The 19994-nt window shown below is 42.8% G+C and overlaps 1 protein-coding gene across 3 annotated transcripts in view; it reads right to left on the bottom strand.

Moving 5' to 3' along the window:
* Nucleotides 1–19994, bottom strand: part of cux1b (cut-like homeobox 1b) — a 62356-nt gene that overhangs the window by 39727 nt on the left and 2635 nt on the right. For all 3 annotated transcript variants that reach the window (XM_005929946.3, XM_005929947.3, XM_005929948.3), the window contains exons 2-3: nucleotides 5017–5127; nucleotides 637–684 (exon numbers count right to left, since the gene is read on the bottom strand). In XM_005929946.3, the coding sequence (XP_005930008.1) occupies nucleotides 637–684; nucleotides 5017–5127 (159 nt within the window). The remainder of the gene's footprint in view (nucleotides 1–636; nucleotides 685–5016; nucleotides 5128–19994) is intronic.

The raw sequence follows: 19994 nt of genomic DNA, 5'->3' as shown, positions 1-19994 counted from the left end.
CAGCAGGGGTATGATATAGCACACACAAAAGTCACCTTTGATTGGTCAAGGTACACAAAAACCTTGGGCAAACTTAAAGTAAACATGCATGTGCCACAATGAGCAAAAATGGCTCATGATTCACCAAATCAACTGAAGAAAAAAAAAAAGAAAGAAAAAACAACAACAAATATCCCCCCACAGAATCATGCAGACAAAGTCTGAGGAAATAGCACTCGGTGAGTTGTGACTGGCTAGAGCTAGGGTTTTGTGGTGCCTTTTTTTTTTTTTTTTTTGCAGGATGCAATTTAAACACACCCTCGGGCAACAGGACTTCATGAATAGGACAGAAAATCAAGAGCAGAGCAGAGCAAAGAAAAGAGGGAGAGGAAAGAAGGGGAAATGAGATAGTGGCAAGAAAGAGAACAGGAGATGGCGAAGTGAAGAGGGGAAAGAGAGAAGTGAGAGAGAAGAGATGATGATTGAAGACAAAAGTTTAAAAAAAAGAAAAAGAAAAAAAGGCACTGCGAGAGGAAGCAAGTTAGCAGTTAATGAATGTCAAACAGGCTTCATAAAATGCATTATTTGATTACTTTGCTTGGAGCATGTTATGGATATCGCTGTGTCAATAATAATTTCCAAAAATAATCCACTCACCTCTCCTTGGAAGCTCTTAAGCAAAGGGGCAACCTGTTTCCGTAAATCCTAAAAAAAAATAAAGAGGAGATTAGTGAGTATCAAAAACAGAACAATCAACTGAATATTTTAATCCTTAAATAGCACTAAATAACACAAGGACAAGTGGCAGAGATGCACAAGTTGTATAATGACTATGTAGCAATCGAATAAGCTGCTCAAGCAGTGACCGTTCCTGCTGCTGTCAATGAAAAACAAAAGAAAAAAAAAACAAAAGAAAAAAAAAACAACACTGCGGTGCGTGAGTGATGAACATGATGTTAGGGAGGACGCCAGGTTTGTACCCGGAGGTGTTCCGGCGGACAGCGTTTCTCACAAGAACAGGTGCAGCACCACCTGGGCCACCCAGGGGCAGTGCTAGCGCACGTGAGAGTGAATGAGCCGAGGAGAAGGCCTACCGTTAATGCAAATCATGTCCGCACACCAAATTTTATTTTATTTTTTTACTATAACGGAAACGCTCCTTATCCTCCAAGTCCCATTGCATGACTTTCCAGTACAAGTCAGCAGTTTCAGATTAGATACCCGGTCGAGTACGTATCAGGGGAACATGCAAATCACCGTGCTGTTAGCTGAGCCCACATCCTGACAAACTGAACTGGAGCGTATGGTAAAAAGCGCGGCAGAATAGGACATTCTGTACAGGAACACTTGATTCTCACAGTTTGTGAATGCACGCGCACTCTCAAAACTGCCTAATGAAGATGTGAAGTAGGGCAACGACAGATGTGTGCTCGGGAGACTCGGCGCCTTTTAGAAACCCTCTGCCTTTAAAAGCCTAGCTGAGGCTGCAGGGGAACGTGCATCCCAAACTGACCTGGGACCAGTGTCTGGGGCCAGGCCTAATCCCAGGTTGGTCCAGACAGGCCGCTTGTCTGGGGCTGAGGACAGGTCATGACCTTGGTGACCCCGCTTCATTGTTACCTCATCAGGGGTCGTTGCGGCTGTTTGTCTGGGCCAATTCAATATCCCCCCGCTGAGGGGTAATGACCTGCACCCTGCCCCCCCCCTCAAAAAAAACCCTCCTTCCCTCTTTTTTCTCCCTCTAACACAGAGAAGGAGATGAAGAGCATGGAGGGAAAAAAAAAAAAAAAAAAAAAAAAGACCCACCCACACAAAACACCCGATAAGTGTCAGCTTCATCGTTTGCATTCTGATAATATTCTAATTTTACATTTCAGTTTCCTTTTAGTTTTTCGATGACCTGCACTACAGCATATTTGGATTCATGAAAATACAAAATATAAACAAAAGTTCACTTGTTTGGAACATCTATGCCCCCATTTTGCTGCAAGGCAATGAAAATGCAACATTTAAGGCACTTTTCACTTCAGTATCTCACACTTTGTGTTATCATCAACTCAGCGCTGATTCACAGAACCTCTTATGAAAATACAGTGACCAAAAAAAGTAGTCCAGCAATAATTGCTGCCTTTGTTGAAATTATAATCTTCAGCTTTTTTTGAAGGAGTCTGCGCGATGAGTCAACTCGTGGCAACCATAAATTTTTTTTTTTTTTTTTTTTAAGAAAACCAAATCATATGAAGTCGCTCTAACAATCTCATTAACTTTGAGTTTTTAGGTTTTAGTAGCTGTAAGCTTTCATAAATGCTGCAGCAACCTCAATGATTACTTACAATTATTATACTTTTGCATTTTTCTTCTTTCGTTTTTGTGTTTTTGTTTTCGATTTGGTTTATTTTCAGACAGTTTCCAGATGCGGATTGATTGTTTGGGGGAGAGAAAAACGTTTCGTTCTTTTCAGTGTTACTTTTAGTCTTTAATTACTTTAGTCTGGAGTGCTTTAGTCACATTTTTCAGAGGTTCAGAATAGAAATACGAACATAAACAAGATTTTCTAAAGGATGTTCATTCACACATGTAGACATCTCAAGTCTCGATAAACACATGGCAGGTAATAAAAGCAAATCAGACCAAAGTGACAAAACCTAAAACTGAAGATTTCAGTATTTTTTACTCTATTTTAGTTCGATTTAAGTTTAGCTTTTGTTTGTATTGAGCTTAACTAAAATGCTTCATTTACACCTACTTTTAGCTTTTAGTTAATTATAATAACCTAGTGTAGACTCAAACAAAAACAAACACACGCAAATACCACACGGCACCAAGTGACTCCTTCTGCTGAACACCGGAGTTTTAAACCCCTCTGGTCCACTCTGCGGTGCTCCACCCCCTGCCCCCTCCACTTCCAAAGATTTATGACCATATAACAACAATGCACACAGACACCATGGTCAATGTGTGTGTGTGTGTGTGTGTGTGTGTGTGTGTGTGTGTGTGTGTGTGTGTGTGTAGTGAGGGGAGTGGAGGGGCCCAGGCAGCAAGAGATGGATGGCTGGTGTGTAAGCTGCCGGCAGACAGCAGACAGGCCAGCCCGAGGAATCCTCCAGGGAGTATGGAACTCCCATTCGCTGTCTGTCTGGCCTGCAGCTAAACACTAACATGTGTGTGTGTGTGCACGCGCACACCACACACACACACACACACACACACACACACACACACACACACACACAGTTGTTTTACTACCACTGCCTCTGGCTAGCAATCTTTGGGACATTTTACAACCATTCCCACCCTTGCCTTTATAACAGTGTAGTAGAGAAGTCTTGACTAACTAAAAGGAAATTAAGAAGTGGATGAATAATTTAGGTGACTTAGGAAGCGCAGCGAGATGTAGTCTCTAAAAAAAAAAAAAATTCAACAGCGTGTCAGTCCTAATGAATTATAAAAACTTTGTTTTCACGCTGCATTTCTTTGCACTACTTTCAAAATGCTACAAAAGCCTGCGTGAGTGTGTGTGTGTGTGTGCGTTATTATGCAGACCATGAGTGCAGTTCACACCGAGTACAGCTCAGCAGACTAGACACAGTCAACGTGGGCCGGTCTCCTGGTTGTTGAATAATGGATCAGAGACGGACTCCCGCTCAGCCTAATGCAGTCTGATCTGATGTGACTGTGATCTCCGTTGACTGGTGCGGACCACAGAGAGCTGACAGCCCGCTTTATAAGCTGGTCAACCACACACATACACATGCAGCCACGCAAGCGATGGAAGAAAAAGAAAAAAAACGCGGCTCCTCAAATGCACACAAGACGATCGGGGCATTTTTAATCAAGCGCAGGCCATCACACGTTATGAACCAGCCTGTTTGGTAGGCAGCCTTGATGCTTCTGTATTTCCAAACGCCCAGAGTTTTAGTGCTGATTCCTATTGAGGCTGTTACAGCCCTGTAATGAATCCTGTCGCTCGTCTGGCCTGGCTCAGATTCCTCCTCCACATACCAGGGAGATGCCAGGGGCCACACAGACGCCAGAGGAGCCTTCCTAAATCACAGCCTTGTTACACTGATGAATGTGTGTGTCCTGTTCTGTGATCTAGGCTATCTGCCTCTGTGTGTTTGTGCCTCTGCCTTCTCTGCATGTTCTCTTTGTGCATGGCTCCCGCTGCCTCTGCATGTGTGTTTCTCTCCCTTTGTGTCTGTCTTGCCTCCCTGTGTGTGTTGTTAGCTGTGCGGTTATACTTGGAAATGAGATTAGAGATGAATGTGTAGGGTGAAGTGAAATTAGCATCCTTTGTATGCAGGTACAGTTTCCTCCCGTGTATACTCCTCTACAGCGGGTGGGCTACATGCTGAAGTCAATAGTCACAATCCCCATCCTGTGGTAACTATAATAGGCCTACTGTCAACTCCGCGGAGAGTTGACAATTTTCTATCCACTGTCTACTCCATTCATACATAATTCATGCTGCCATCAATAATTCACCATGGTGACATTACCAATAATAACACAACAATACTTTGTTTTTGCTGTGAGGTTTGAAATATGTTGCCTTGGTTACAGAGATGAAACAAATATTCCCTGGAGGAGTGATGGGAACACAGGAACAGGACAGAATTCCCTCCTGATCCCACTTAGTAGTGTTGTCTCTCTCTCTCTCTCTCTCTCTCGCTCTCTCCCCCTTCTGCTCTGCTCTGTCACTCTCTCCTTGCCTCCCTCTCTCACGCGCACACACACTCACCGACCACACTTTCTGCTCGCATAAAAAACTAGGTCAGATAATACAAACTCCTGAGGGGTTTTCTGTTTTGTCTCTTTAGGATTTCAGGGAAACTAATGGAGAGACTATTTTTGGGAGCCAAGCCCGCATCTCTGTTCCGTCTACTCCTCTCAGTAAATAATCACGGCTACATTTATGAAGAGGAGAGCAGACACCGAGAAACGCCGAGGCCAAGCGTGATTGTCAAAAGAATTGCGGGGCGCACTGTACGCGTGGCTGTGTGTTGGTGCTCGCCTGTGAATATCCGATTTTCTCACCTCTGGAGTGTTCTTCTTGAACTCGCGGCTCAGGTCGATGAGTTTCTTCCTGGACTGTTCGCTCTCGTCCTGTCTGTTGGCAAGCTGCGTGGCGGTGACGTCTAGTTCTTTCTGCAAGACAAACAGAAAGGTTGTTGTTTTTGTTAGTTGCATTCAACATTTTATTACACTTATCATTACTGTAATGGTCATTATAATCGTAATCATTGTTATCAATTGCGATTAAAAGACGGGAGCTGTTTTATGACTAGACTGCAAACTGCTGGACCTATTTGCTTTGCTGATATTATTCAGAATGCTGCAGTAGGCCGAAAACACGGCCACAGAGTAGAGGTTTCTAAAAACTAAAACTTTGATTGATGTGCTTCAGCTTGTGGCCTTCATTGGGGTCTACACAAAACATATTACAGCCAGTTTTAAAAATTTGAGGCATAAAGTTAAAAAAACAAAACAAACAAACACACACATATGATTGGTTGCTTTGTATTTTAAATTATTATTTTTGACCTATAATGTCTGTGACCACTCTGGCACAGGCCTATCAAATCATAAAGTTCCACTGGTTTTGCTGGAGCATTAACCTGTTCAGAAAGCAGAACCACAACACCAACGGCCCACCAAGGAAAAACTTGACGGCCTTTCACCCTGGCAGTCAATCAGTTACCGCTCTAACCACTACTAGTAAATGCCCAGGCATTTCAAACCAATTATTGACTACCAGGTGACTCCTCCCCTCTCACCACATAACAACAAAAACACAATTATCAACAGCAGCAGTTGTCAAGGCTGAACGGAGGTCCCACCTTCGTCCACATCCATTTTGCACTGTTATTAATAGCTATTTATGGGACTTGTTCCAGCTGATGGGCCGTGTGCTGACATTAACAAGCCGTTCAGGCCTCGTAAAGATTGTATCTCCGCTCTCCGCTGAGTGTGTGAGAGTGCTGCTGGATTATGTTTCGGCTGGATTCTTGCTCTCCGTCATGCTCGCTCCCTCATTTTTCCATACTCTCTACAGATCATCTACTCACTCATTCAACCAGCAGTTCCTTCTCTTCAGTTTAAATCTCTCTTCTGCCTTTGCCCCGCCTCCCCTTCTCTCTCCCCCCCCATTCACCTCCTGTGAGGCCGCCCACCCTTGAGAGTGATTAAACGCTGCTGAAGGGCCGTTATGCTAACTAACGCACTAATCATTTAATACACACATTACCACAGGGGCCCTTGTGGCTCAGTCTGCTGACAAGGTCCCAAAACACACTCACGCACACATGCCCACCTCCCCACTTTGCCTATACACCCCACCCCCAAAAACACACAAGAAATTTCAACCCTCTGAAGAAACAGTGTGATCAAGAACTAATTAGGAGATTTTTTTCCCCCTCCATCAGCATTGCGTTTAATTCCCTGACCAGCCGTGATCTCGTTTTAACCACAAACCATGAAAAAGTATAACAAATGGATTCGGTCGACTGTCCCCTGCAATGGATTTTATGCAGGAGAAACAGGATGTTTGGGGAGAGAGAAAAAAAAACAAAAAACTGCTCACTTGCTTACATGCCATCTTGTTCTCGCTGCCCATGGAGCAGTTGATGTAGCAGCCTGTCTGCCCATGGCCATGGAGCAGCTGCACTATCTGTTAGTGAACTCGAGCGTGCGCAGAGGCTTGTGCATCGCTTGATGAAAGGAGGAACCTGATAAATTTTAATCATGTTAAATTAATTGTCAAAAACTGAATGTTCTAGTTCATGAACAGTGGTGTAATTATTGCATTGGTAAAGATTAGCTACAGGAACAAGAATACAGGGCCCAGTATGTTCAAGATACAAGGATCAAATTGATATGACGACGATATGATGCATGAAGCCTTGTTTTTCTGATCAGCGTGGACTATAATCACTCGCTGAAATTTTATTTTAAAGCCTGATGTGAGTTCAGCTGGAATTGGCAGCAACGAGGGTAAATTTCAGTGTATCCCCGAAGTGTGGTTGCTGTTAATCATCCCAGCTGTGTGATTAGGCACATGGAATACATTTGGAAAACAGAAATACTCCCTCTGCAATGATGTGATGCGAATTCTGCAAATGTGAAATAGTATGGATGGCCGACAGAGCGTAGGTAACGTCTGAATAAGCCCATTACAACTGCTTTCATTTCTCCACTCTTATTTCAACTGTGGGTTTACAGAGATCATAACTTTCACACTGCATGGCTCCTTTGTTATACACTGCTGTTCATTTGTAACCTTTCACAGTCACTGTAAACGCAGGGCTTATAGTATTGCTTACTCAGATGAAGAAAAATCCTGCAACAACATTGTCTTTTTATTGACAGGAGCTCTCAGGATGCATTCCGATATGCACATTAGTCCACGAATTTTATGCAAAACGGTGTTGAAGGAATTCAACAAAGTAGGTCAATCAATTCATTTAAGCTGATCAATAAGATCCGTTTTTGTGCTCATAAAAGTGAAATATCCACAATCCTCCACTAGGGCTCTGCTTTAAAAGGTCATGTGCCAATCTCCAACGCCCTTGATTCTGTCCAATCCCTTTCCAATACCCTGCATATATCCCAATGTGTTACCAAATCCTCGCTCCAAAAAAAGAAAAATTCTCACTGCTAAGCTAAATAAACACATCACACATGAAAGAGGATTGATTCAGTGCCAAGTGGGCAAGTAATTATGGGCATGGTCTTAGTTTGGGGGGAGAGAGAGGAGAGGGGGGGAACATAAAAAAGGACCCTCACACTCAGTCAGGTTTTGACTATGCAGCAAACCCCTCTGCCCACATCAGCAGACACAGGCAGACTTTACACTCATCTTGCTGATAGAGCGTAACATCGGAAAGTGCCTGCTCGTCACACACACACACACACACACACACACACACACACGAAAACCATTAACATTTCCATATTAAGCTCAGTTCTACTGCACATGAAGTTGTCATGTTTAAGCACGTTAGTAAAACACTGAACAAACAGTTCTGTGTTTTCTCGGCTGGATGCTGTTTTTGTATGAAGTGGAAAATAAAAAAAATTATACTGAACACTGGTGAGGTCTTTGATTCCCTCATCCTCCTTAAAATATATATTAAAAAATGCTTCCAATGCCCACTTCTTTCTTTCATTTTTGTTTCTAAATCAAATTCAAACTTGTTAAGTTTCTCGCATTGGATGGTGTGGACTACAGGAGTCAAACTGTCATGCCACATTTCCATAGGGCAAATATATTCATAGCTGTAAAATGCTGCCGCTCTCTTCGCCATATCTCCAGGTTTCCTGGGAAGTTAGCTTGTTGACCAAGGGTTAAAAGAGGCGGACACTTTTTCCACAATATGAATGTTAATGTATAAACTCTAACCATCTGAGCTGCCTGAATTATTTGCAGTTAGGACTGTCAGTGCTTAACCAGTCCAGCTACGTGATACTTGCTAGCATGTACTCTGGAGTTTATGTTACCGTCCTGACTAAAGATAGCAGATAGCTAGATTAATAGATGGCTAAATAGAACCACGAAGACCCTTCATTTTCATAATGAAAAGCATGGTGACATGTGTCACTATCTATCCGAGTCACCACAGCGATCACAAACAGCAACAGCGTGTGCAGACTGGCAGAAAGGAGTGGGCAGTGCCTTGGCAAGTTTCAGAGCTGAACAAAGAAGTCAGAAAGGACAAACATGGCAGAAAAAAAATCCTAAATAAAAGAAATCTAAAAAGTCTTATCCTTGCAGTTACTTATGCTGCATATTTTTAACTAAATTTCCTGTTTTCTATTTATTATCACAGGGTTTTAAAAAATGCTTCGCTACATGTTATTTTAATGACTTTGATAAAGTTTATTAGGCTCAAAACTTTGGAGGTTGATTACTGTTTAAAAAAAAAAAAAAGTTTTTTCAAATTAAAAAAAAGGCTTCTCTACAGGGGTTTAAGCCATCTGGCATTCAACTGGGATTTTCCTTCTTCTATCTTGTTTGACATCAGTAACAGACATAATACGCACACACAAACCTTACAAATTAGTCTGACAAGGAGACAAAACCCTAAAAGTGAAGATAGAAAACCAGGTAAATGAACCCAATCCACATTTTGCATTACAAGACTCAAGAAGAAAATGCATTTCCTTTAGATAATGTAAATACTTCAGTGAACAGCCTGCAGACAACCATCAAGCATGAAAAACTGCTGGGTTTGGGGCCTTCAGGCTCAGCCTCTGAGGTCAACACTCTCTGGCTCTCCTTGGCTCGACTTTGAAAGATTTTACTTTTCATTTAAGAGGGAAAAAAACTACTTAATATATTCTATAACTGCTCATTACAACACCAGCGCTATTTTTGAATCTGCACTGTCTAGTTTTTAGTCGAGGAAGGAACGTGGTCTGTGCAGGGGAGCATTAAGTGGGCTGTAATGTCTGTGTGATTGCTGTAACAGCCCTGCTTGGCTTGGCTGGACTGGCCCACAGCAGCAGTCCCTGTCCTGGTTCATTTGGTCGTCTGGTCAGCTGTAAAGACGATTGGAACAGATTGCCAACACTCCCTAGAGAGACTTCAACACCGACTTGGCCAAGAAGCCTCTTGCACACTGCTCCACACGCGTGTGCTCTCACATGAATGCACAGACAGGCCGCTGCAGTAACTTGGGGAGCCCAGTCTTTCCACATTCTTTTGAACTCCCGTTTCAAAAGAGGAAGTCTGCTAACATGTTCGCCCGGCGGAATTTGGCACGGGTAGCCACGTTCGCAGCGAGGAGGAAGAGGCTGCGCTCGACATGAAATGAGCGTCTCTCCATCCTACCGCTGCGGTAATATTAGTAATCGCTGATAAGAGTCACGGGTAAACAAATCCCATTACCAATGGCCATCAGACCCAAGGTGTATGTATGTGTGTTCATCACTCCTAATGAAATTCCTTCCACTCGTCTGCAGGCAGAGAGAGGCCTTCTATCTGACTAATTCACTCTAATTACTCTAATGAGCCACAGGTGATGATACAGTGAGACTGATTAATTAAATGGGAGGCCCCAATCAGGCATGTCTTATTATGCCAATCATATTGACTACAGCCTAAATGAGATAACAGGAGACAGACGCACTTTAATTGAGGTATCAAAACTTTGTGGAATTTCTTTTGCCCTCACGCTCCGACGATGACGAGACAGATAGGCTGGTGGAATGACAACAAAGTTATTGTTATGTACACAGTGTGAAGTCGATCTGCAGCTGCCGTCTGTGCTGCCAGGAGCGTACGGTGACCAGGAGTGCACGCCGAGGAGAGAACAGCGCACAAGGATTTGCTTCAGCTCCTTCTCTGTAGAATAATTGGGACTGTAACTGCTAGAAACACTTTGTTTACACCCCGTCTGCAGTCACACATGCCAAGTAGACTGCCACTACTCCTTTAGTCCAAACACCATGTAGGTTAACTGCGCCACATTCGGTGCATGTTTTACACATTAATCTAACGGAGTACCACCCTTGAATTCGAGCCAGGCGTAGAAAGGGACAGACAAAAATACATCCGCTTCTTCTCAGTAATATTAACACCATATTAGTCAGACTACAGAGGAGGGTACTGTTAAAAAAACAAAAACATATTAGCTTTCTTGTGTTCATTACAACGTGAGAAGCCTTTTCCTGCCTCTGTGCTTGGCAACATGACACAGATGTTTAAGAGATGAAGTTTTCTGTCTTGCCAGTGCAGTCGCTAATCTTTCCTTTTATCTCCGACATGTCTGAGGCTGTTATGTGGTTATGATAGTAAACAGTAAAGGCGTCTGGAAAGATGTCTTATCTGAAATCTACGAGGCCTACCTTTCAAACTCCCAGCACAGCTTTCCACCCCCTATGCGGCTGACTGTTTTATATGCCAAACCCACTGTGTGTGGGGGTGGAGTCGCGGGGTGGCAGCTCAGTCAGGAGCGACAGCCACGCTCGCTACAACGACACGGTACATGATCACAGATCACAGGCACGCCCCCTCAAAACACAGCACAACAGCAGCACAGATAAGAGACTTACAATCCTGGCTGCCTGTCTGCCTTTCTACCTTTGACATAGCGGGGTGCACAACTTTAAATGTGCCAGCAGATACTGTGTTCACAAAACCACACAGAGTTTGAAGACGCAAGTTGTATCTACCTGAATCTGTGTTTCTTTTTGTTGATTTTTTTTTTTTTTTTGGGGGGGGGGGGGGGGGGGGGGGCTTTTCCTCTCACCCATTGGAGTGAAAGCCACAAATGTGTTTCCTTCGCTACAAGAGTTTTACTGACAACTGCGGAGACTTTTTTTTTTTTTTTTTAGTGTGTGCTTTTGTGAAACGGTGTGCACGTCTCTTGTGTTTACGTGCAGAGCGGCTGGGGGCGGGGGTCAGCCTAACACTCTCCATAGTCTAACAAGACGCTTGTGGTCCCTGAGCGTTTTGCTCCTTTTTTTGAACACAGATCCATATCTACCAACAGCACAGGAGCTGTCAAGACTCACCTCAGCGATGCTGACGCAAGCCTGGATCAAAAACAGCCTTTTTACACCGCAGCTTCGTTTGTATTGATCCATGTTTCTCTGCTGAGAGACTGGTTGTTGTTTTATCTCCCCAACATCCAAGCCTTAACTCTCCTGAAGCTTACTGAGAGCTAGTCATTATTTTGCCTGACCTATCATCTGACAAGGGGATTCAGAAGCCCGGCCTGAGCCTAAATACAAATATAATGAGACTAAGATGGTTTCTGGCATGGAAGAAGTGCAGCTCACTTGGTCTCATTTTGCAGAGTTTGAATTTAGCTGGAGGCCTGTGTCACAAAGGGTGAGTGGTGTGGAGTGTGCAATGGGAGGAGAGGGGTATGGCGATATGCTAGGGTGTAATGCATTGGTGAAAGGGCAAGATTTTTCATCCCTGCGTTTACAGGGTGGAACGGCTAGGATATTGAGATCTGAGATAGGATCAGAGGGTAGTGAGCTGTTTCAGCTACGATAAAGGCCACGCATTACAAACACAGCGCTGATAGAGAGAGAGCGAGAGAACCAGAGAGACATAGAAAGAGAGAGAGGGTGAGAGTATCGCACCTCTCATCCCTGAATTAATGCCTCCACTCTGCCAGGAAGCCATTCTGTGCCAGTGAGAGGAGATTGGGGAGGGGATGAGTGCACAGATACGGACTAAAAAATGGAAACTGCGATCATGGAAAGGGGCGATAGGGATTAATCAAGTCTGGAAGAAGAGTGTGGCTCTTCAGGCCCGGTAGCACACACACACACGAGCCTGGGGCCCGACAATTTTAGAGTGCCGCCATTACTTTAAATGACTTCAAATGCAGGTACGAGCAACAATTGGCGGATAATCGCGTTTTTTCCTGGCTCGGACCTGGCCATTTGGGAAGGGTGAGTACACACCCAAGCACGGCCGGTGGCACAGGTTGCGCCTAAATTGTTTCATAAAGTTAAGGCAAACAGCCTGTGCTACTTGAATTAAAAACAAGTCTGTTCATTTCCCTGATATTTTTGGCAATTTGATAAATAAAAATGTATTTTAAGCTTGGAAAGATTAAACCCCCACTTAAAATATTTTTATCACAGTCCCAGTGAATTTCTTTTGGTGGAAGGCCCAAACCTCTTCAGTGGAAGCCAGAATGTTTTATATGCAAGGTTAAAAAAAAAAAAAAAAACCCAAAAAAAAACAAAAAAAAAAAAAAAAAAAAAAAAAAAAAAAATCACAGGTGCAAGATAGCAGTGTAACGGTGCAAACGTCCACACCTTTTTAGCTTTCTGTGTCTGTGAGCTCTGACAATGGAGCAGTGTTCAAAGTTCCTCTAATTCAGTTAAGATTCGATCTGTTCTCAATTCGTTAGCCTATTTGATTTGTTGTAATTCACTTTGACTTCCATATAAGGACGAGGAGCAGCTTCGCACTGTTGGCACAGTTACAAGACAGTGAAGAAAAAAAAGAAAAAAGAGAAAAAAAAAAAAAAAAGGTGTGCATCACTCTCATGTGCCTCTGGTACATTAAATCCCTGCTCTGCGTGATGCCCTTTTTCCACATTTTAATTTAGCCTCGTCTATCTGTTGTATCCAGTAATTTTCTAGACGCCTGATGACACATCAGCGTGAGCTGTGCCACAGCCTATAAACGCAGCATGTTGATTTCTTCGCATAAATTAAAAGCATACATCAAAATGCCTCATTAGTTTAGACATATCTGTATGTCGAGACTCTTTAATGTGTCCAGTCTGTGCTGTCACTACTTTCTAGTGTGGCCTTGCGTCCTGACTGAGTTTGACACCCATGGTCTATACAATCAACATCAACAGAACATGTCCCAGGGCTTAGTCTTACTCAGCCTTTATGAGTAAGAGTTTGCTCTGTTCTGCTTGCATGACTTTTGAGAGGAAAAGGCAGAGGAACACAGTGCGAAAGAGAGAATGAGCATAGCTAATCCTTACAGTAATGACAGAATAATTAGCTTGCGTTAGGCTAAGTAATGGGTTGTAATTATATCATTTATTCTGTGTTGAGAGAATGTGATATAAAGCCTGCACAATGAAGGAAGAGGAATTGAGCTCAGTGGGAAGTAGGATGGAGCATGTGTAAGAGCGCAGGCTCTTTCTATTGATTGATCCAAACATCAAACGAACCACTAGAGTAATGGGGGGAGTGAAGGACAGCTAAAAGCTATTTGGAGCCTTCACTGCATAAAAGACTTGACCTGTTCCACACAGCCTACATATCAAAACCATCAAACAGCAATCAATAGACCAAAGCGGTCAACTCAACAAACCGTCACCCTACTAAAACATCAAACCCCCGGCCCAAGCGTCAGATGATAGGCTACACTCAGCTTATCCATTACCATCAGATAAAGAGGAGATAAAACACAGAGCCTAATCCTTTCATGTGTCGTGACAGCCACAGCAGCCTCCGAGGCATTCCTTCAGTCTGGCTCTCAAATAGTTTTATGGCGGAAGGCAGCCATTCAGTCAGCCAGCCAGGGCTGTTCTGGTCTGTTTGTCTTATTTCACAGTTTACACGCTGTTTTATAGGTAGTTATTATGGTCGCCATGGTGATGCCATACGTTTTTATGGTCTTTTGGTCTGAGGGCAGAGAGTGTAATAAACGAAAAAACACACACACACGCGAAAACAAAGACTCACAAAACACACTCCTGCTGTGGAAAGGTCTCCCGTCCCTCCCTTCCTCCCTCCCTCACTCACTCTTTATCAGTCGCACCAAATGCCTATCTCTCCTACTTTCTGCTTCATGTGAAACATGGATAGGCTAGCGTAGATTTGTCCTCACTCATTCCACATCTGGAGCTGATCAGAGGGCCTCCTGGAAGTTGAGGCCTCTGGGCCTATTAATAACCATACCACTGAACTCAGGGTCAGACAGCAGTCAGCGGATGAGCCTGTGTCTACTAAACACAGTCCCTTCCCCCTTCCTCAAGAGGCAACTCTCACTTTTATTTTTTCCCACCCCCGTTTTTAAAAGCTCAGCAATGTACAGCCAATTTTATGCTTTTTAACTGGGGCACACAAATTATACGCAAAGAGCTAAACAACGCCTAACGTTTCAAACCTCTCACCTCGGTAATTTAGCTTTAAAACTAAAACAGATACGCGGCAGGAAAACCGCCTGCATAAACTGTGACACCGTTTTCTCTCCTCTTCTCTTTTTCACCCCCATTTTCACACAAGTTCAAGTTCAAGGAGGCTAGACAGATGGTGAAGTCATCATCTGTTAGCTCTAAAGGTTAGGCCAGTCAGACAGCCCAGGTCATACTGGGGTCTTCAGGGTCAGAGTTCATCCAAACCCTGACTCCAGTCAGACAGCTGCTCGGTTCAAAGGTCAGAAAGAGGTTAACGTACCGTCTGAGGACGCTCAATGAATTCAGCAGATACAGGACGTTCTTCGTATACAATTTCCCAAAGCCATGGACCGGCCTTTAACTAGGGTTAAAGTAGCAAGGACCCACTGCATCCACTGACGTCCACTATAAATAAAGTTTTCACTTCATTAACATGACTCAAATTAGAAAGATTTCTTTTGTGGTTCACCTCAACAGCACACAAATTCTCCTGACTTGAACAAAAGTTTTGCCAACCTAAGAAAGAACTAAAAGTAAACCAGTGAACACTGTACCAAATGCAGAAAACCATTTGTTAAGCACAACCCACCCCCATTCAACACACACACACACACATATATACACACGCACCTGTGAATACAGGGTAGTTGAATCATCATAATCGGTGGTAGTTTTCTGCTGAGCCCAGCCAGCAGTCTGTGTTATTTTTAGAAGGCTGACACAGAAGCAGGCCGTCCATTTACTCCGTGAGCTGGCAGCAGGACTATCGCAGCTCTGGTTGCTTTTAAACTACCAAAATGGGAATGAGCTCAACACAAACACGGCAAAGGTGTGGACACTTACTGAAATTAAGTTAGCTCATATTCAGAGCCATTACTTAAACATTAGGGGCCTTATAACATAAAACTGTGCATGGAAAAAACAAGAGAGCCTAAATCCACACACAGCTACTGAGGGACAGGCAATCAATAAAACTCTTTACCTAATCTAACATCTATAACCGGCTCCTTATTAAAACATGCCATTTCTAGCCCTCATATTCTGGGAGAATAAAGGCTAGAAAGTGTACAGAAAAGAAAAACAATAAATTTCTACACCTATTCTTAGATTGATGCAATGAGTCCAGCAACAAAACCCCTGATGGACTGAATAAGAAAGTGAAAAAGGAGACTGTAACGGAAAGTAAATTGGAGTGAGAGCCGAGTCTAAAGGGTGAAGGCTTTTCCCACCTGACTCCACTGATGTATTGAGCCTTAGGGCCGGCTATGGATCTAGCAACTGAAGCCATGATTGACATTGAAAATTACACAGAGTGAGCTATTAGCAGATAGCTGCCCATATCATAATTCAATCCCTTCACCATCAAAGTGCACCAATATCATAATTCAATACTGAGAACCATTAGCCCACAGCATACCAATATCATAATTCAATCTAGAGGCCATCAGCCCTTGCCAATATCATAATTCAATACTTGGACCATTAGGACACACCAATAGGCCTATTAGAATTCAATACCTATGGTCAATGATCTAACAGGACACTGATACTGGTGTCATGGGTTGACATGGGATAAGGTCTGCATAAGGTTCCTCAGACCCTATTTAGCAGAGACGCGAGATAAACAGCACTAAAATTAGGTAGGACAAGTGGTTCACCAATAGCTTGGATACAGCAGTCAAGCGAAGGCCACAGAGTAACAGGGTTTTGGCCTTAATCCAAAAGAAAGAAGAAAAAGAAAATCACCAGGGCCGTGACAGGTTTTTAGGTTTTTAAGTGGGGATTTATTTACTCAAGATGAAAGTAGGTTTTTATTTATTAAAACACCAAAAAAAATAAGAGGAAAATGCAGTCTGTTCTAGATTAAGGCAACACAGACTCTTTGCATTAAATATATGTACACCAGCCATGCTTCTGTGTGGAGTCACCCCCCCCAAAAAGGCCCACTTTGAGGCAGGAAAAACCTTGGAGTCTCTGCTGCAGAAACTGATTTTGACACACTCGTGTAGAACTACATTAGTCAAACCGTTAAAAAACATGGCCCCCAGTGTGTGACCATCTGCAGTTGGGCTAAATTATCACATTGTGGTACCTTGTGGAAATGAGACTCCATTTCGTTTTCTGGTCTGCTGCCTCTGTTTATGTTTCCATGTTAACATCTTGTTTAAACTCTTCGAAATGCCTCAAATCTCACCCAGACGCTTCTTGCCGGGTCATCAGAAATCTGCTACTTAACAACCAATCAAACAGCTTCTAAAAGCTCAGATTTCCTCAGCTGCTTTAAGTCAGTTTTTTCACAAAAGCATTATTCACGGGGGGGTGGGTTCTCACCACACATTTCTGAGGTTACCACGCTTAATTGTAATCTTCATTTATTGCATGTGGAGTGGAAAATGACTCTGGAGATTGTAAAGTAAGGCAAAGACTAAAAAACACAATTAATTACTTGAATGATAGAAGATCAGGGAATGGAGGAGATTTAAATAATTTTACAGTAGCGCCCCTAAATGTTGTTTGACAGGTACACATTAAAAATATGAGGTTCAATCTGTAGGTCACGTACATGTAAAAACATCACATCAGGCCACCATCATGAAGGTTAGCTCATTAAAAACATATGGGAGGTATGTAAAACATATGTAAGTACATATAAAAAAGGGGTATGAGTGGACTGCTTTGTTATAAAAGTGGATCTAAGCCTCCAGTCGGCGTTCACCTCTCTCTCTGCATTTTGACTTTCGCAGCAAACTCAAGACAAGACGCATTTCCCTCTCGGGAATGCAGGATTTCTGTTTACTGAAAACCTTAGGCTTAATATTACAAGATGAACACCAGACTCTGCAGGAATACATCAGCCTCTGAGGCGCCGTTTCAAGTGCGCGCTTGATTTTTAAATAAAGTGGGCATCATCCTGGAACAAGTGGAAAGAGCCAGTATATTCCACAGCGAGCCTAAAGAGAAGTGTCCGCTCACAGTAGCCCCTTGCTCTCTCTGCTGGAATACAGAGCAGTGTGATAATGGATGCTTCTGTCATGAGATACGGTGAAACTCTATGATGCTGTAGGTGAGAGAGACTCCAAGTGGGTCTGTAAATAATGCCTGCCACTTGAAAATAGGTCTCTGCAAACTGCCCCCTTATGCTCTTGCTGCTGGTTGTTGGGTGTAAGTTTTTGTATTATGCAGTGGTAAAAAAAAAAAAAGAAAAAAGAAAAAGAAAAAGCAGGAAGGCAGACGATTTTTACATGGGCCCACATTTTGATCCTGGATAAAGTTTCTCTAAATATTATCACAGCTTCCAAACTTTACAGTGATACTGTTAAGGGTGCAAGCTACTGATCTGAGCTGGTAAACATATTGCCTACAAAGAGTTATAACAGAGATTTTATTTACTGCTGATGTTTGAAAACACTTTTTTAATATATTGACACCCTTATTTTTGTGATTTATTTGCGTGGTTTAAGTAGTTTAGTGTTTGAGCTGAATACACACTGATAAAAACGGAGATTGGTAAAAATGCATTCCCTAATATTCAGAAATTATACCTCACACACTCATAAACTAACTCTATAAAAACCAGGGAGTATATTAAGCCCCAAAGGCATAACTGTTGTAAGAAAAACAAGAAAAAATGTGAGGAAATGTGAACATCTTCATGTCGTATCCACGCCCTGCGTTCAAATCATAGCAGATTTTCCGTTTTACCTCACGTTTTCAACATAATAAATGTTGTCTTGGGTTAAACAAAACTGAACTTTAATGTAATTAAACTGTAGTACCACAATGGAATCACTATAAAGGAGACAATTATTTCATTTGGTTTTCTGATCAAAAGAGGGGAAAAAAATGACAAAGATGAACACAAAAACATGAGGTTATATTTTTATATAGCAGAGACTTTTTCAAAAAGGTAAAAAATCTGTTTGGTGCGCACTTTTGCATAAAGCCTGAATTGAGAGCTGCTGACTCCATCTGTTTGGCTGCCCCTATTTTTAGACTCCTGTTAAGTGCTTTGTATCTTTTGTTCAAACATCAGATGACACTGGTCCAAATTTCATTTACCCTGCCAAAGTTAAAATAACAAACAAACAAAAAGAAAAAAAAGTCAGATTATGCCTCTCATGCAGGAATACATTTAATATTTATAATAAATCGGATGAAGTGAATCTAAACTAGACACTCGTCTCTTCGATTCAGAGGGAGGGTGAAGAAAACCGAGCCCGAGAGTGACGTACGCGTAATCGCTGAGGAGTTGAGGAGTATGGGCCTCTGCTGAGAATTAACCAGTGATAAGGTCCATGAGAAGTTTGAGTTTTATTTCCTCCCCCCTGACTTTTCTGAGAGCTGCACCTTGTTGTCTCCACACGTTTACACTATAACCTCTCAGAAAGTAAGATGACAAAGCTTCCCACCAGAGTAGACGGAGGACAGCCCAAAGACCTGACATGCACTCGTCCTTCTGTCTGACTCATGCTTAGTCGCTCACCACCCACCGACACACAGTGAAACCTCAGTCCCAATGCCAGGTTTTGTCACTGGGCAGAGAAGCGGTTGGCTACAGTAAAAGCATGACGTGATGCCCCCCTTCCTCTATGCTCCCCCAGCCTGTGCAGCAACAGAGGGGTAAAAATATCCCACCAGTGAGTTCAGACAACCAGCTCATAAATTAACACTAAAACTCCTGCAGACAACAGCGAGCCAGTCGCTGAGAGATTTAAACCACTCAGGTTGCCACTGACCATGGCTCTGGGATCAACTTACAAAACCCTTTTCCAAAATTTACCCATTAGGAGGTGGTGAATAAGAACTGGGGTCTATATCAGCTTTCATCCAAGTCACTATTTAGCTGTCCGCTAACATAGCGAACTATTTTTCAAAATGGCTCTGGGGGTGCGTTGTTCCAGGAAATGTTATGAGGTGAGATGTAGGCTATTAGGCCTAAATTGGGAATTGTGTATAACAGAATGGTCTGTTCCTAATTTTCCTCGCTTTCACAGAAAATACGCAAACCATAGGTATAAAGGCCCAGCTATTCACTCATATCTTATTAAGGCTCGCCTGTAATGAAGCGCAATCTCTCACCGCTCTCAAGCAGAAACGCAATGTTCCAGCAAACTGCTTGACTGGGTCAAAAAAAAAGGAAGAAAAAAAAAAAGGAAAAGGAAAAAACAACAGGAGAGAAGAGTGATGATCCCCTCTAAAGAAACTCAACTCTGTAATGGACGGACAGGGATTACAGACGTTAAAGCCTTCTCCATCTGTAATTCACTGTCACCCTGCCATCATCTCTGAATCACTGATCCACTTTGCAAGTGTGCAAGACCTTGCTAAAAGCATCACTGTTGCACCCATTTGTGTTTGTAGTGGTGGTGGTGCTGGTGGGGGGTGGGGGTAGCTTCAAGAGAG

Source organism: Haplochromis burtoni, unplaced genomic scaffold, assembly GCF_018398535.1.
Source record: "Haplochromis burtoni strain Fernald_Lab_line unplaced genomic scaffold, NCSU_Asbu1 Contig_128, whole genome shotgun sequence".
In the NCBI taxonomy this organism is placed as follows: Eukaryota; Metazoa; Chordata; class Actinopteri; order Cichliformes; family Cichlidae; genus Haplochromis; species Haplochromis burtoni.
Note: the sequence above shows the minus strand (reverse complement) of the source record. Positions and strands in the feature narration are given on the sequence as shown.